Genomic DNA, 18,277 nt, shown 5'->3' with positions numbered 1-18,277 from the left:
TGAGAATTTGTTTATTCTGGCAGAAAGGACATAAAAATTACTTAACCAGACCTAATATACAGAGAATAAGGCTCTTTTGGGTTATAACTGATAAGGATGAACCTGTTTCAATGTCTTTAGCTGATTTAATTGCAGAGTATTACCTCTTTAAATTTTTAAGTATCTCCTAAAACAGACCTAAAATGAATTTAGTTAATTAGTATAACCTATATATTTAAGTCTCTGGAAATTTCATAAGCATTTCCACTTGAAAGTGATAGCATTTCATTTATGAAATTCCATGTCAAATCTCTAATAGAACGTTTATAGAGCAGCATAATATGTTTCGAATTCAATGGATCTATCTTCTGCTCTCCAAATTTATCAAAGATGGAAACAATATAAAAATAAAGAATATCAGAAACTTTGACAAGATAAACATTTTCCTTCATTAGATACAAACCAAAACCTGATCTCTAGTAGTTAGCCTGGCTAATCAAAAGCTGGTAATGGAAAGTGGAGCTTCTCCTCTAAGGGGTAAAAATAACTACAGGTCTTCTTTGTGAAATGGGTTAGTGGAGTTGGCCTCACTACTAAATCTCAGGCGCCAGAATTCTTAGAAGGGGAAAAATACTGACAACTACTGCCTCAGGCTGCAAAGTATATGGAGTTGACTGGCAATGTAAGCCTGAGGATACTGACATAGCCTCGGGACAGGGCTGCCCAGAGCTCACTAACCAGTCTGATAAATCCTTCACATCTTACCAGAAAGGAGGCCAAAGCCTTGATTATGTAGAAGCTTCATGACTGCTTGTCCCTATCTGACAGGAAAGAGCCAAAAGAATTAAGACAAAACAATGCAAAACAAATATTATGTCCTCCATAAATAGTCCTCTTATCTATAATTCTGAAAAGCGTAAAGAAATCCAAAGCTAAGTAATATAACCAGCACAAGTGCTTCACCACAAAGAAAATTATGTGAAAAATTACATATGCTAATTAGCTAGAATTAGACACTCTATACTGTACACATATTACAAAACAGGTTGTGTACAATATACAGTGTTTCCAATTACAAAATTTTTATTTTAAAATAAAAGAAACAGAACTCATAAAGAAAATATCAGAACAAGGATCACTTGCTATAAATTTTGTGGCACACCAAAGAAACATAGGTCCCATGGGTTCCCTTATTTGCAATAACTAGTATATGTCTGGGACAAGCAGAAAAGGTCAGATAAGATGATGTTAAGCGAAAGGAACCCCAAGATAAGGACATAGGTGTTTTTTTTTCTTTTTTGCTATTGTTTCTAACGTATTTATAAGGTACCACGTGATTTTTTTGTTGCTTTGTATGTCCCTCCCCCACAGTATAGCCCCTGTTTTCACTGTATGTGATGTTGGTATAATTTGGGGAGTGGAAGGTAAAAAACAAATTGTTTGAATAGGGAAACAATGAGATGTACAAGATGCTATGTTGAAAAATGAACTTTACAATTTAGGCAGGGGTGGGAGGTGGGGAGGGAGGGAGTGTAGTTGTGGAGATGGGAGGGAAGGGATGGTAGGGGAAAATCAGAGGAGGAGGCAACAATGCTTGATAAGATATGTACTCATTATCTTGCTCATGTAATTGTAACCCCTCTGTACAGTATTTTCACAATCAAAAACTTCTTAAAAAATTTTTGTGGCACGGTTTGACCAAGATTACATAATAATTGTGCTTGGGCTATTTAAAGTGATAAATGCCTAACAATCAAAAATGAGCAAAAATATTAAATAAGAAATGTATATAAAATGAATATAAAATTAATCAAATTTAAATATTAGAAATAAATATATCAAAATAAAAAATAAAATCAATGACCAATTAAAATTTAAACCGAAGCTAGCACTGAAATCCTGCTTCACAACAAATAAAGGATGAAAAATACACATGGAAGCAATTAAGTTTCTTTCAAGGTCTGTTAAGATCCCTTAAGCTTTATACACTTACCTATTGGAATCTCTGTTCCATAATATAGAGAACCAGATAATAGCAGAGAAAAAATATAAGTGCTGAGGAACAGATAATACAAATCAGACCTGAGGAACAGATAATACAAATCAGACCTAGTAGATTTGAGAACATAATGTCAGATCTCAATATTATAAAAAAAAATATGGTTCCTCCAAAAATAGTTTAGCTGAGCATGGGTTCTCATGCTTGTAATTTAAGCTACTAAGGAGAATGAAATCTGGAGGATCACACTTTAAGCCAGCTCAAGTAAAAAAAAGGCTAAGATACTAACTGTATCTCCAAAAATAACTAGCAAAAATCCAGGCTCGAGCCTTGCTCAAAGGGAAGAGTGTCTACCTAGCAAACAAGCTGAGCAAACACAATGCTTGAAGTTCAAATCCTGGTACCAGTATAGAAAAATAAAGGTCAGTCAATAATTGGCAATTAAGTTGAACATACAGCTCTTAAAAGAAGTAGCATAAATAGTTAATACACAAATGATACATGTTCATTGTCCTTAGCCAACAGGAAATTTACCCCAAACTACACTGAGCCCAAGGCAAGGTGGTTCACTCTTGTAACAAAAGCAATTTGGGAGGTGGACCCAAGGAAGAGTTCAGTTAGTGGTAGCATTGGGCAAAAGTGTGAGATCCTATCTAAAAACGAGCTAAAACCAAGAGGGCCTGAGAGCATTGCTCATGTGGTGGGGTACTTGCTAAGCAGATCCACGACTCTGAATTCAAGTCCCTAGGACTGCCACAATAAAAAAGCTACATTGAAACTTCTCAACACAGCCAAAATGGCTATCAAGAAAAAAAAGAACATCATAGAGGTACTTCACTTCTTTGGTTAAGTTAATTCCTAGGTATTTTATTTTTTGTGGGGCTACAACAAAATCAAAATTCCTTATACACTGGTTATAGCACTGTAAATTATTCCAGTTACTATGTAATTCAGTATGGTTGTTCCTTATAAAACTATCCTATGATCTAGCTATAGTATCCTATGTATATGTCTTAACAACTCAAAGATAGCATACAACAGAGATGTCTACAAACCCATGTTTATTAAAGTACTCTTCACAATAATCAAGTGATAGAATCAGCCTAAATACCTATTGAGCCATGAATGGATAAAGAAAAATGCTATATATGTGCAATGGAGTACTACCTAGCCAAAAGAGGAGAGAAATAATCGTATTTGCAGGTAAATGGGGAGAACTGGAGATCATCATGTTATGTGGAATGAGCCAGACTCAGAAGGAAAAATATTACATTTTCTCTTATATGCAGAATCTAGGGGTGGAGGGAAGGTCATAGGAGTAAGGAGGGGATTATTAGGTATTTGGAAAGGGAAAGGGGAGAGGGATATATGAAAGAGGACTAGAGGAGGTGAATGTAGTTATAGTACATTATATGCATATATGCCATAATTAAATTCCTTAATTTGTTCAATTAATATATGGTAGTAAAATCACTAAGAAAACATGCATATATTTACTAGCTCGTTAGTTATTCTACAATGTATACATATTTAAAAACATGTCAATGTATCAGTGTTGTGGGCTTGGAGGTAATCCATTTATTTTATATAGTCATAGCATAATTACATATAATTTTAGTGGTCAATTAAAAATAGAGACTATTAAGCAACACCTACATAAGAACTGTAAGAACTGAAGTGCTAACACTAGTGTTTGAAATACTGTCATTAAAATCATGTCTGTGTTTCCCTACAAACGTATAATCTGTATTTTAAAAATAAAATGATTCTAGTATGAATAACCCAAATCCATTTTTAAAACGTGTGTCTCAAATATGACCTACGACATAGTGAGAGAATATTGTCAGCATTTTTAAAGGACAAGAAAATATGTAAGGCCTACTGTAATTAAACCATTGTTTCTCACAAATATTTCAAAAGCTGAAAACATATTTGGAACACACTTTTTATTTATGCTTTGTGACCAAAGGCGCTCCTTTGATGGTAGAAGATGGCCCTGTCCTTAAAAGCTTCATATTTTCACTGATAAAATTACGCCGAACAACTGGCATGTTGTTGTATTTCTCGTTAGTTGTATCAATTTTGGGTTTCACGTTAATCAGTGGTGTGGGCTCTGGAGGTAATCCATTTATTTCATATAGCCAGTATGAATCTTCAGTCTGGAAATAAAATGGGGGAATTTTATATGAAACATTCAGAGACTTACAAAAATTTAAACAAATATTATTATTACAAGTAGCACCCTTTTGTCACACAAGGTATGGGAAAATTACAAAATGAAAACTGAATTTATAATTACACTTTATGTGAAAGTAAAGTAAGGAAAGTGCTTGGATTGGTTTTATGAACTAAGAATCATTATTCACTGAAATATCACTGCCTTGTAGATGAATAAAGCATCCATCTGATATAATGGTACACTATTTGGTAGACATGAGACTATTGCCCAGAATGAGCTATAATTGATGGGAACAATATAATTCAAGATAAATTTATACATGCAAATTTAAGTGCAGCCATAAAAATTACTGGTAAAGTATGTTGATCTGATTTATAGATTATTCAAGTACCTAACCTTTGGACTATGAGAGACATAAGATCACTGATAACAATCAATCTTGGTCAGTAATACTTATCAGGATTTATTACAAAAGTCTTCATTTCTTGTGCTTGTATGCACAAGACTTAGACATAGTTTCTAAATCATATTTAACTAGGCATCCTGTCTAGCATTTTCTGAATGTTTATGTTCATATCTTAAGTAGTATTGCTTCTGCAGAATTTCCTGAAGCTACCCATTTTTATATAAACTTTCTCCTCACATTAAGACTTGTGTATCCTGTATGCTGAGAATATTATTCAGAGGAAGTAGCAGGCCAAGTGAATATTGCAGTACATCAGGCTTGATGTATAATTCAATATCCATCAGTTGATATTGATGAAATATAAGAATTTCCCTCACATCTGGCATGGCCTTATATCTGATCCTTTTATTGTTTGCAGGAATCATGTACTCAGAATCAGTAATTCAAAATGGACCAAATCACGGAGCATGATACAATTGAATTAAGAAACATTTAAATTGAAGCATGAAAAAGAAAGACTGGAGATTGTACATATGACATATATAGTTTTTTTTACAGAACAAACAACCACTTTATGGGAACAAATGAACAAATGAAAAGACATGCATTATGCTTAACACTTACTACTGCTATGTTAGCTATATGGATAGGTCCATACTCATGCTTTTCATCTAGTGAGTTCATTCTAGTGAGCTACATCCATGAAGGATTCCACGCTGACATCCAGTAATTAGTCACTAGAAATAGGAGCTACAAGAAGGAACCTGTACCATTGGAAATGATTAGCTATGAAGACATTATTATTACTTTTTTTATTCAGTCATGTTGCTTGAACTGTGAGCCTGGGAGCTGTCCCTCAGCTCTTCAGCTCAAGGCTAGTGCTCTACCACTTGAGCCACAGCACTTCTTCTGGTTTTCTGGTTATTTATTGAAGATAAGATTTCCTGCCTGGGCTGGCTTTGAACCATGATCCTCAGATCTCAGCATCCTGAGTGGCTAGGAATACAGGCATGAACCACCAGCACCCATCAAGACATTATTCTTAAAAGTCCCACTTATATTTCATAAATTTTACTGAAAATTTGAATAATTTTATTATTGATGTGCTATGTGATTTTTTGTTTCTCTTGTATGTTCTTTCCCCACAGTATAACTCCTGTTTTTACTGTATTTGGTTCCTGTGCCTTACATCTTGTATATACATTTTTCTAATTTGGGGAGGGGAAGGGAAATAACAAAATGCTGAAATAAGGATACAGGTTGACCCATTGTAACAATGAGATGTACAAGACACTATGTTGAAAAAAACTTTACAACTTGGGGGAAAAGGAGGTGGGGAGGGATGGGATGGTAGGGGAAAAACAAAGGAAGAAGTAACAATATTCCATAGGAAATGTACTCATTACCTTACTCATATAACTGTAACCCTTCTTTACAATAATATATATATATATATATATATATATATATATATAAAAGTGATGTGGACTGTATGAATATAGAAACACAATTTAGAAACCATATTCACACTCTTGTTTCCAATAAGCAATATAATAAAAGAAGCTTATTTTATAAAATAAATATTATATAGAACAGATTTTACCTACGGATAAAATTGAATCTAACTGTGAATATAAAAAATTACTTACGTAGTAACAAAAGCATTTTAAAGATATAGTTCTGTGTTTTCTACCCCCAATCAACCCTTGTAAATAGAAATAGCAATAAAAAGCAGAAACAAAATAAGAATTAATAGCCCCATGTCACAGGGTTTCATAGACTCTATATAGATTATTGCTAAAGAATGTCAAACTGATCACTATACTCTCTGAACATTTATTCAAAAAGTAAAAAGAAAAACTTTTATTTTTCATAAAGATGAAATACCTATTTTTAAGTAGTATCTCTGCTTGGAAAACAAATGAGATAGACTGCCTGGCGCTGGTGGCTCACATTGTAATCCTAACAACTAGGGAGGCTGAGATATGAGGATCATGTTTCAAAACCAGCCCAGGTAGAAAAGTCCATGAGACTCTTATCTCTTATCTCCAATTTAGAAAAAGCCAGAAGTGGCAATGTGGCTCAAGTGGAAGAAGTGGTAGCCTTGACCACAGAGGCTCTGGGACAGTGCCCAGGCCCTGAGTTCAGGTCCCAGAAAAGACCAAAGTTATATTGTCAAATATATGTTTCTACTAATGAAAAGAAATGATAATTATTCACTAGGAGATATCCATATCCCTAAAGTGTTTCCATTTCAATATGTGCTTCAACTTTCAATCTATTGTAAATGTTTGTACCTCTTTGACTCAAAAATCCCAGCAGGCTCCTCTGCTGGTGCCAGAGGATGAACAGTCACTGAGTGAATTCTTCAGGCAATGATTAGAATTGTGACAAGTGGTATATAAACCCCCCAGCTTCCCAGCTGTCTTGGATGTGAAATTCTGAGATGTGCATTCTGCACACTTTCCCAGTCATCTCTCATGGAATTAATGTCCAGTTGCTCACTGTGACAGATGCCTTGATAAAGCATTCTATTGATTTCCTTCCCCTCTGTATCTTATACACTGGCCTTCCTATATTTATTTCCTCACATCATCTGATATCTACTAGGCTACTTACATTTGAATTATTATTTGAAGATCAGCTTCTAAGAAAATGCAAACCAAGATATTTACAATACCATTTCCCCTAGTTTGATGTTAACAAAAACATTTCTTTAAAATCAATGTACAGTAACAATGCTCGATAGGAAATAGACTCATTACCTTGCTCATGTAACTGTAATCCCTCTGTCCAGTATCTTTACAATAAAAAATATATAAAATCAATGTACATATAATGCCTATGTGTGGTTATGCCTCTAGTTATATTGGGGGATTTATATATAAATGAAATTATATATATGATATGTCTCATGTTACTCTATAGAAAAATATAATTTTATATGAATACAAAGAAAGTACCTTATGCTTGATGCTGGATAATCCTGATCTCATATTTTAATAAACCAAGATTTATCATGCTCACCTTGAAAATTTTAGCAGATATTATATGGTGTTTTGCCAGCACTGTTGTAAAATAGTCTGGACAAGTTAACTGATTTGAAAGGAGAGTTTTTATTCATTCTAAATATAATTTAATTGAATGAGTAACTACAAATTTGCTAACATGACTAGTTTGTACAATATTTAGTCATTAAATTGTACAAATCATTTTTAATTCTAAATGAAATACAATGGAAATAATGTTTTTGAAAATATTGATTTCATTATAACAATCATATATTTGTGTGCTGGGACTAGGGACATTTCCATAAAAGTAGTTTCACTGTTCTGATGGAAAAGTTCTGCATGTAAATTGTGATTTATTTTTCTTTTACTTTCTCTGTGTTGTTGGTGACATGGTCTCACTATATAGGCCATGGTGTCCTCACACTTGAGATCTTTATGCTTCTATCTTCTCAAACTCGACATTGTTCTGCCTCTGCCTGGTCATAAATAACTTGCTAAACAGCTAAACATGTACCAGTGTCAATTTTGTCCTTGTATATGTATTACCAAATCAAGCCACTTCCAACCAAGTGAAAATAATATAAATTGATCCCATAAAACTTCACACGAAAGGGTCAATTTTGCCACTAGTAATTTAGCTTTCGAATCAACACAGGGATCTAGGCATACATTTTGTTGGTAAAGCTGGCTAAATGTATAACTTCTGAGATAGCCTCTGTGTGTTGGACAAAATGGGCATCATTTTAACTGAAAATGATTTCAAAGATGTCATTTAATCACTTTAGGGTAGACAAATATCAGTGCAGGCAGTGGGGAATGTACAGCAAGGCCAAAGAAGTTTAATCATCACATTTCCCAGATTCAATGGACTCTTAGATATAGAAAATAGAAATCATTTTGCCAAACAATATTCAAGACACTTTTTCTCTACTTACTAAAATAATAATGAAGTTTTGTGCTTATGGCACCACTTAATTATTGTTTGAGTTAAAAGTCTAGAAATCACTTTCACACCAAGAATCATAGGTTGACAATATGCTCTTTGTGCCCATGCTACTGAAAGGCAACTGCAACAATAGTTATCTTTCCAAAATTAAATAGAACACTGTCTTTAGCCTAAACCTTCTTATTATGAAATATGTGTGAAATTTTATGCAATGTCCTTAATGGGACAAATTTTCAAGATTGCATGTACCATATTTTTACTGCGGTACACTAAAATAAATCCTTTGAAACAAAAACTTTGAAATTTATCTATTTTTTATTTTATATTGAATAGCAAAAATAAGAAATAGGAGAAAGAGAAAAAGAATTTCCTGCTTAGGGCTTGGGGGGTGGTGGCTCGTGTGGGTCAGCATTTGCCACCTAGCAAGCCTGAGTTCAGGAACTCAGTACTTGGCCAAACCAAAGTCTGTTCCAATATAGGCATTCTTAACGTCTACATAAATTTAGAATGATCTAAACATTCTGTCCTTGAAATTGGAATGTTATTTAAAATTACATGTGACTATTCAGATAATCTATAGAGATCATTTATCTATTTTACATGTCCTTAATGTAGAATTGAAAAAACTCAGTACTCCTTAATGTTGTTCTTGTAGTTTATATTTAAATTCATTTGCTAGACAAACAAAGAAAATAAGGTGAGGCAATATTGTTATTTAGCTGTGTTCATTGGGAGAAACCTTTTTCCTTAGTTCACTTAATGCTACAGTAAGAGTTACATCCCTCTAGAACTCACCTGTATTACCAGTGTTGCTTTGTATTTCTTACTGTACATTCGAGGTTTAAAGCCTACAACCATGAGAAGCCCATTGGTAAAAAATGGAGGAAGTTTTCCAGTCTGAGGTCTAACGAAAAATTCCGGATCACTGCCAGGCAGGAAGTGTGCGGTAAATGGTTCAAAGAATCTGGGTGAAAAAAGCATGAATATCAACCAGTCAAATTTATTATGTCATCTTATTTGAGAGAATTTCATGAATAAGAATATGCATCCTGCTTCAATACACCCACAGTTAAAATTTTTTGACTACTTACATAATAAGATTGAGGAGGCATTTTTAAAATGACTAAAATGTCACTGTTCTTACAACAGCAAATTAAATCCTAAAGAGTTTTTAAAAATCATCTCATGTCACAGTGTTCCAAGATGAAATATTGCCCTTATAAAAACTGTCAAAAGTCAATGTCCCAAATGAAAAATTCCCAATTGTAAATAATTTCATATATAAAATATCTGGCTACTAAAGCTATCACAAAACCTCCTGTTTCTACTGCTATTTCAATGTAATATATGCTTATGCTCTTTTAGCTATCTACTTATTTAATAAGATGAAAACACTTTATATTAAAGATTATTGAGAAGGAGTTGCAGATGCATGGTTCCTGTCTTGAGTCCAAACCTCAGTGTGTCCAAATCAATCAATCAATCAATCAATCAATCTGTATCTATCATCTGTCTAGATCTGAATTGTACTGAAGTGACATTTAAAATTTCAGTGATCATCTCCATGTCTAGGCTTACATTTTGCATGGAGAATTTAAGGAATTCCTTAGTAGAAGAAAGCAGAGATGTAGAATAAAAGAGACAGTACAATAAGATATTGTGAGGAGTTTGAAATCCAAAGTGACTCATAGGATGTTTCTACAAGGTCAAGTGCAGCTTCTGAAACAGATTAAACAGTGGTATGTAGAAGATGATACAAGAACGTTTCAGCTTGAAATTCATTGATCTACTTTAGAAGTATAAGTACATAGTGAGAACATGGTCTGTGCATAGTTTAATTTTGGTCAGCATCACCCCATTCTCTAGGCACACACCCTTCAGTAAAGAGAGGGAACTCCCTAGCTTGCAAATCTACTAACAGGAACAAAGAGAATAGGCTGACTAAGCAGCCCCTTTGATTATAGGGTCACTGTCTTGGACAGTAGGTTCAAATTTAGTCTTCCTTGGACAGTGGAGAGACAAGCATCGTAGTTATAACTAAGACAGTCCTAAATATGAAGATGGGAACTATCAAAACAGCCATGTAACAAGGAATGACCATGGTCTTGTATTCTATTCTGAAGAGGACTCCATCTGACTTCAAAAGATCCTTTTAGTTGCTACACATCCCTCACAACTATCATGCTCATAGAACCTACAGTGTTTGCCACTGATGACGCTGTTAATTGCTTTCCAAAGGACTCTGACAGCTTTTCCTGTTGAAGAAGCATAAAATAAACACAATTGCCACAGTTCCTTATAGCTTTCACCACTGAAGTCGATTCAAACTTTTGCCTTCATGGTTGCCAGGGGCCTGAGACACTATCTTCCTCTGTCTGTGGCTGCTCTGCTGCTGGGGATATTCTACCCCAGAACCAAACACAACTACCTCAGATTTGCTTTCCAGTGTCCCCAAGCTCCCTGCTGTAGACGCTAGCTTCCACAACAGCGCATGAGGAGATGACCATTGAAGTAAGGCTGGTGCATACTGCTGGCCACAAATACTGCAGTTACATATGCCTGAGTAGCTGGCTCAGGCTCCTGATGGCTTTCTCTACCACTGTACTTGAACACACAGCTTGACCTTTACACCTTCAGCTGCAAACCTCCAGCTTAGGCCTATTGCTAGCCATACCTATATAATTGGCTGGACTTCATTCCACAGCTGATACCTGAAATTGTTCAAGAACACACTGCAAGCTTAATTTCCACATGGGTGCCTATAGGTAGCCCTACCTCAGTCTCTAACTCCAGACTTTACCACCATACACAAGCCAAGAGACTCAACTCTGCCACATGTAGCTATTTTCTTCACCTAACTGGCAATACTGCCAGATCTAGCTTCCACTGATGACTGTCCTGATCCCTTACCCTGAGCCCAGAGGCATCACTAAGGACTCCAAGAGCCATGAGAGATATCTAGGTCCTTTACATCTCTTTTTTGCAGGCATCATATAGTTACTGATATAGATTTCAACTCTTTCACCTCTTTTTTGTATGTTTTTTATTGCAAAAATGCTGTACAGAAGGGTTATAGTTACATGAGCAAGGTAATGAATACATTTCCTATTGAGCACTGTTGCCTCCTCCTTTGTTTGAGACATTATTTCCTTCAGGCCTCAAGTAACCATTTGCCCCCTATTTAACATCCTAAACTGCTACATTCATGCTGTAGCATGCTTGCACACTCTGTCACCAAATTGAATGTATTATTTTAAACCAGAGACAATTTATAAATGGACATTTTTGTTAAGACTATAAGTGTTATGGAGACTCAGGGAAACACAATAGTAACAAGGAATGATCCCCTCCAAAATTGGAGATTTGAGAATTGTTTCATAAATAATTCTAAATAATTGAATAATTGGTGAACTAAAATAGAACATTCATAACCAAGTCCAGGGAACTGAGAATACTACAAGAACCAAGCAAGAAGAGAAATATGTAAAAGAACCAAGTAGAAATATTAGAGACAAGAGACATAATTATTAAATTTAAGAATATAATTGACAATGTCAGTGGAAGACTAGATCGAACAGAACAATAAGTATTACAAATGAAGTTGGAAATGATCTAGTGAGAGGAGAAAAAAAAACATAAAAATACTGAAAAGCCAAATGAAAGCACAAAGAAACCTAAATTTTGTATATTAGTTTTTTTTTTTCTGTCTGTTGTGGAGCTTGAACTCTGGGCCTGGGTGCTGTCCCTGTGCTCTACAGCTCAAGGCAAGCGCTCTACCGCTTGAGCCACAGTGCCACTTCTGGTTACATAGTGGTTTATTGGAGATAAGAGTCTCACAGACTTTCCTGCCCGGGCTTGGCTTTGAACCATGATCCTCAGATCTCTGCCTCCTGAGTAGCTATTACAGGCTTGAGCCACCGGTGCCCAGCCTGTACATTAGTTTTGATGCAAAAGAGAAAGAGAAAAAAAATCCAGAAGTCCAATAAGAAAAAGAAATAGCTGAATACCTTCCAAATCTTTGGGTTGATAGCTGAAGCTCAAAGATCTACAGTGCCAACTCAAAATACTTCACCAAGACACAGTTTATAGTCAATTATCAAAAATATAGAAAAAAACGCATATTTTTTAAAGTAATAGGAAAAAACCTTATCCTCACAAACTAAATTCCAATAGGTTATCTGTGTACTTCTTTGTTGCAACCAGGCAGACCAGGAGACACTGAGACATGTTTGAAATGCTAAAGAAAAAAAAATACCAATTTTGTCAATAGTAGACACTTCAATTACCAGAGTTGTCCTTCAGAGATGAGAAAAAATAAATTTTAATACAAAAAATGTCATAAGGGGCAAACTGTCCCATCATTGTATAATGATAAAAGGGTCAATTAAAATGTGGATCAAACCATTGTAAATATGTAAATGAGGCAAACACTAGGAACTTGGAATATTTAATGGAAATATTAAAAATATCTGAAGGGAAAATAACAATATAGTAATAGTAGGAGACTTTGAAACTCTGCTTTCAACAAGATATTCATCATCCAGACTGGAAAGGGAATCACTGAACTTGAACTACACTTTTTATCCAATGGACTTAATATAGATACAGAACACTTCATCTAACTGCAGCAGAATATGCATCCTTCTCAAAGACACATAGGACTGTTCTTTGGGATAAGCACTATGATGACCATAAAATAAGATAACAAATTTAAAAACATTGAAATTGTCTCAAGTATCCTTTCCAACCAGACCAATATGAAAACAAAATTAATAGGAAGAATTTAGGAAAATTCACGATTATGTGGAAACTGAACACACTTCTGAACAACCAATATGTCAAAAAAGAAAACAAAATTATATACACACACATGCACAATGCAATATTATTCACTCATAAAGAATAATGGAACCATGAAATCATGTCATTTGTAAAAAATTGGATGAAACTGGAGCTCAAATTGTCCTATTTTTGACACAACTTTGAACTTCGCTGGAAACAAATCATTTTCTGTTCTTTGTCTAGGTAACAATTTTTTTATCATTAAGCAAAATAGATAACTCTGTATATGGGAAAATATCCCCTCCCATATGTTAATAACAGGGATGTTGCAGCAATTCTCAAAGGTAAAAGTGTTTGTATTCACAAAATTGAAATAGCTACTCAGATAAATATTGACTAGAAAGTTAGTGCTAATGCAGAGAGAAGAGTTATATGATTTCCAAAGAAGGAAAATTGTCATTAAATTTTAAAGGTCTTTCAGAGAGTTAAAAAGTATTTTTTACTCTCCCATCTGGAGCATTTGAAAGCTATTTGTCTCAGTCAGTAGAAAGTCCTTGAGAAAACTGCTTACAATACAATTTCATCAGGCTTTTTTTTAACATGTCATCATTTTTTAAAGATGGTAATTTCATTGTTATTGTTAGGAATAAATGGAGATTTAGCTGTAGTTTAAGATAGGTTATGAATCAGATTGTTTAAACAACACATGAAATATAATTACCCAAATATTTCTTAAATTACATATAAGCATTATTGTGGGTGTTTTAGCCAGCACACATACAACAAATCCTCAAAGAAACAAGTGCCAGATTAATAAGTGGGCTAAAGACTTAAAAGGACACTTCTCTTAGGAGGAAATAAGAATGGCCAATAGAACCATAAGAGAAATGCAAATCAAAGTATTGAGATTCCACCTCACTCCAGTTAGAATGGCTATAATCAAGAACTCTAATAACAACAGATGCTGGAGGGGATGTGGCCAGAAGGGAACCCTACTGCATTGTTGGTGGGAGTATAAACTTGTTCAACCACTTTGGAAAGCAGTATGGAGGTTCCTCAAAAGACTCCACATAGAGCTCCCCTATGACCCAGCAATCCCACTTTTGGGCATTTACCCAAATGATCACAAACAAAGCCATACTAAAGCTACCAGCACAACTATGTTTATTGCAGCATTATTTAACCATAGGTAAGATATGGAGACAACCCAGATTCCCCTCAGTAGCTGAATGGATCAATAAAATGTCATATATATCTGCATATATATCTATATAATGGAATTCTATGCCTCCATCAGAAAGAATGACACTGCCCCATTTGTTAAGAAATGGAAAGACTTGGAAAAAAATTGTATTGAGTGAAGTAAGACAGACCCAAAGAAACAAAGGTCTCATGTTTTCCCTTATTTGCAATAACTAGTACACATCTAGGATAATCTTACCAGACAAACAGAAAAGGTCAAAAGCTATGTACATATGAACATAAAAGATGATGCTAAGCGAAATGAAACCCAAGATAGGGACACAAGAGGTTTTTTCTTATTTGCTCTTGTTTTTAATGTACTATGTGATCTTTTTGTTCCTTTTGTATGTTCTTCCCCCTATGGTATAACCCCCATTTTCACTGTATTTGATTCTGGTGCCCTGCATCTTGCATATACATTTTTCTAATTTGGGGAGGGGAAGGGAAATAACAAGGATACAGAATGACTCATTGTAACAATGAGATGTACAAGACACTAGGTTGCTTTGTTTTTGTTGACAGGATCTTGGTATGTAGCACAAACTGTTTGGGATTTACCTGTTTTAGACTCAAGTGTTAGGATTAGTTAGCTTGTTCATTCATTTTAAAGAGGCATATTTTAATGCTACTGTAAATGTCAGATATGAGTAAAAAGTAAGACATTAAAAATCAAAACATACAAGTATTTATTACTAATCAATTATATGCAAACAAAATACATTAAAATATGAAAAAGAATAAGCAAGCTGTTTTCATACTTTGATCTCTGTAATGTTTTTAATCTTAGTTCTTCAGAACGCTTTGCAGCTCTGAATCATTATACTTAAAATCATTCCTTTGACAAACACTGGTCCTCTTAAATAATAAAAGCATATAAAGTGAAATGTAATATTCAAAGTGCCTCCCTTGTGCTAGTCTCTTCTTTACTTAAGGACATGGTGTTTTACATATTTAATGAAAATTACCACCATGTGGCGTGTATGCATTTTCTCTCTTCCTTGTCTCTTCCTACACCCCCAGAAAACAAGAAAGTTGTATAGACACAAGGTTTGGAGACTTATTTCTCTTCACAATTTATTTTTACTCTTAATTCCTAAAGAAAAGATTAAAATTGAATTCATTCATGGGGAAGTCCTTGATTTTTAAAAGATGACTTGCTATCTGTTTTCTTATTCCATCTTATTTTTTTCTTACTCTTATTATTCCCCCTAGCGTTTTCTAGATCTTCAGAATAGCTTGAGATTTCCAGTGTCTGTATTCATAGTTTGTCCACAGCTGGATAAAAAGCTGAATATATTCAGTTAGTTTATTTATATCACTGAGTCATTTAAAATAAAACTTAAAAGGACTTGGAATATGGAAGTAAGTAGTTTCAAAGTGTCCTAGAAAATTAACCTATACAAAGAAAGTAAATTCATTCCTTTCTGTATCTTTGGTTATGTTACCTGCTAGTGACAATACCTAAGAAGATTGTAGAGAGATAACTGCATGTTTTCCAATTGAAAACTGCTACCTAGGCTGCCTTTTTTATATCCAGACAAACCTAATGGCTGCCTTGTAACCAACACAATGCAACTTAAGTGACATTGTGGAATTTTCAGGATTTTCAATGTCAAAATGACATGCAACTTCCACCTGGGTCTCTTGGGGAATGCACACCATGTGAAATCAACTACTATATACATAATATTAGTACCTGGATTATACATAAGAGACTATACTCAGGCATACTACCATCAATATTCCTACCTGAGCTTCTAGCCAACAACCAGCATAAACTGTCAGGGATGAGAAGAAGCCATTTTTATCATCCAATTCTATTAAGAATTCACACAATTGCAGACATGGCCAACATGATTGTTACTGAATGAGGAACCCTAAGTCTTTAACATACACTAAAGTTCCTTGAATCTACACACTCAATGCTCTTACTGAGCATAACTATGTTTTCTGTTCAATCTTAAAAATAAAGGGACATATTATTACCAACTCAGAAGCCAAGCTGGAGTGAATCAAAATCCATACTTTAGAATAACATTTTGTTGGTTTTTTTTTTATTTCTTTGTAATTCTTAACACTATATATGAAAGTTCAATATAACAGAGTTCAAACCAATATATCTATTTCTTTATCACATTTTGAATGCATCTGCCATATATGTCTTTATATCCTAGAATTTCTAGTAGATGCATTCATTCTTTAGGAAGTGTTTATTGGGATTCAATTAAGTAAATTTATTTTAAATTGCCACTGAGATTTTCCTTGATTTTGATACTCACAAAAATACATCAAAATAAAAAATTCTAAGTGAACTACTTAAGAAAATGTTAGCAATATTAACTAAAATGATCTTCAAATTTCTAGATTACAATGAAGCAAAATGATTTTCTTTTATAACTAAAAATACCAATGTTTAAGGAAGCCGACTTTACTGTTTCAAAGACTCAGTTACAATTAAGAGAAAACCTCAAAGACATTAAAAAATCAAGTACTAAGTGAAAATACAAAAAAAAATGACATAGGAATTTGAAGAAATTGACTTTGTAATTGCCTCATTTTCTCAAAGCCGTTGCATGAAAATATAAAGTTATACTTTAAGGGAAATCAGGAAAGCAAGAACTGAACTGCAGGAAGATTAAGATAATAGATTCAAGCTTGACTTTTTATCATATGATATAGATAATCATATGTTAATTATTTCTTTAAAATAATAGCTATTATGATGATGAGTCTATTCAACTTAAGATAGCTACTCAATACACTGAGATAATGTATCACAATGACATCTGAATTAAAAATGGATATTTAGAACAGGATAAACCTACTCCCTTTTTCTGATGGTAAACATGGTCCTAAGTCTATGTCTCCAGTTAATTTGCAGACACTTTCCAATTAGAAGTAAAGACAAAGTAGACTAATGAAACTAATTTATTTTTCAATGTAGAAAGAAGTAATCATGATGAGATCTTATTGAGTTTTCCTTGTGTCATATAAAATTTTGAGACTTTTCTTTTTGATTGTAATATCTTATAACTGAAGTTTGAATTACTTAATTGCATCTGTCAAGAACAATCACAAGTGAAGTGATGAAGGACTGAACTTGTGTTATTTTCATTTCAAATGATTAAATTCCTATGTTTTCATTAAAATAAGGGCAGAATAATATTATAGAATGATTAACAATAGCACAATATAACTAGATTACTGTGAACTCTATGAATTATTTATTTTCTACAATCAAGAATGAAGATAGTTTAACTCATTAATTCAAGTTATAAAATAAATTCACATTCTCATGCTTTAGATGGAATCTATATTTAGTTTTCACTTATGTGTAAAATTTGTGATGTAGACTATTTAAAATAGACTCCTAGTACTAATGACTAATGTTCAAAGCTTAAGTGTTTGGCAGAAAGATGTATGTAGATAATGAAGGAAAATTGACTTCTGACTTAAGAGGTAGCATTCCAAGAAGAAATGAATGGAAGTAAAAAGACACAGTGAATTACTTTTCTAAGAGTAAATAGGAATGACAGTAAAACAAGAATTCATTTTTTTGCTTCTGATTTTATAAGGAGCAAAAGAAACCTGACCAAACTGGGAAAGTATACCTAGATCAACGAGCAAAAATGTTTAAATTACTAGAAGAATAGAGATTTAATAATGTCCATAACTATGTGTTAATCCCTTAAATATTTCTGAATATTCCAATACACAATTTATTTTGAACAAA

At 33.8% G+C, this 18,277-nt stretch overlaps 1 protein-coding gene across 1 annotated transcript in view; it reads right to left on the bottom strand.

Moving 5' to 3' along the window:
* Window positions 1-3,924: 3,924 nt before the first annotated feature.
* Window positions 3,925-18,277, bottom strand: part of Cfap47 (cilia and flagella associated protein 47) — a 236,069-nt gene continuing 221,716 nt past the window's right edge. The window contains exons 65-66 of the mRNA XM_042702461.1: window positions 9,316-9,484; window positions 3,925-4,137 (exon numbers count right to left, since the gene is read on the bottom strand). Coding sequence (XP_042558395.1) covers window positions 3,925-4,137; window positions 9,316-9,484 — 382 coding nt within the window. The remainder of the gene's footprint in view (window positions 4,138-9,315; window positions 9,485-18,277) is intronic.

Source organism: Dipodomys spectabilis, unplaced genomic scaffold (assembly GCF_019054845.1).
Source record: "Dipodomys spectabilis isolate Male_0828 unplaced genomic scaffold, ASM1905484v1 ptg000324l, whole genome shotgun sequence".
NCBI classification, from domain to species: Eukaryota; Metazoa; Chordata; class Mammalia; order Rodentia; family Heteromyidae; genus Dipodomys; species Dipodomys spectabilis.
Note: the sequence above shows the minus strand (reverse complement) of the source record. Positions and strands in the feature narration are given on the sequence as shown.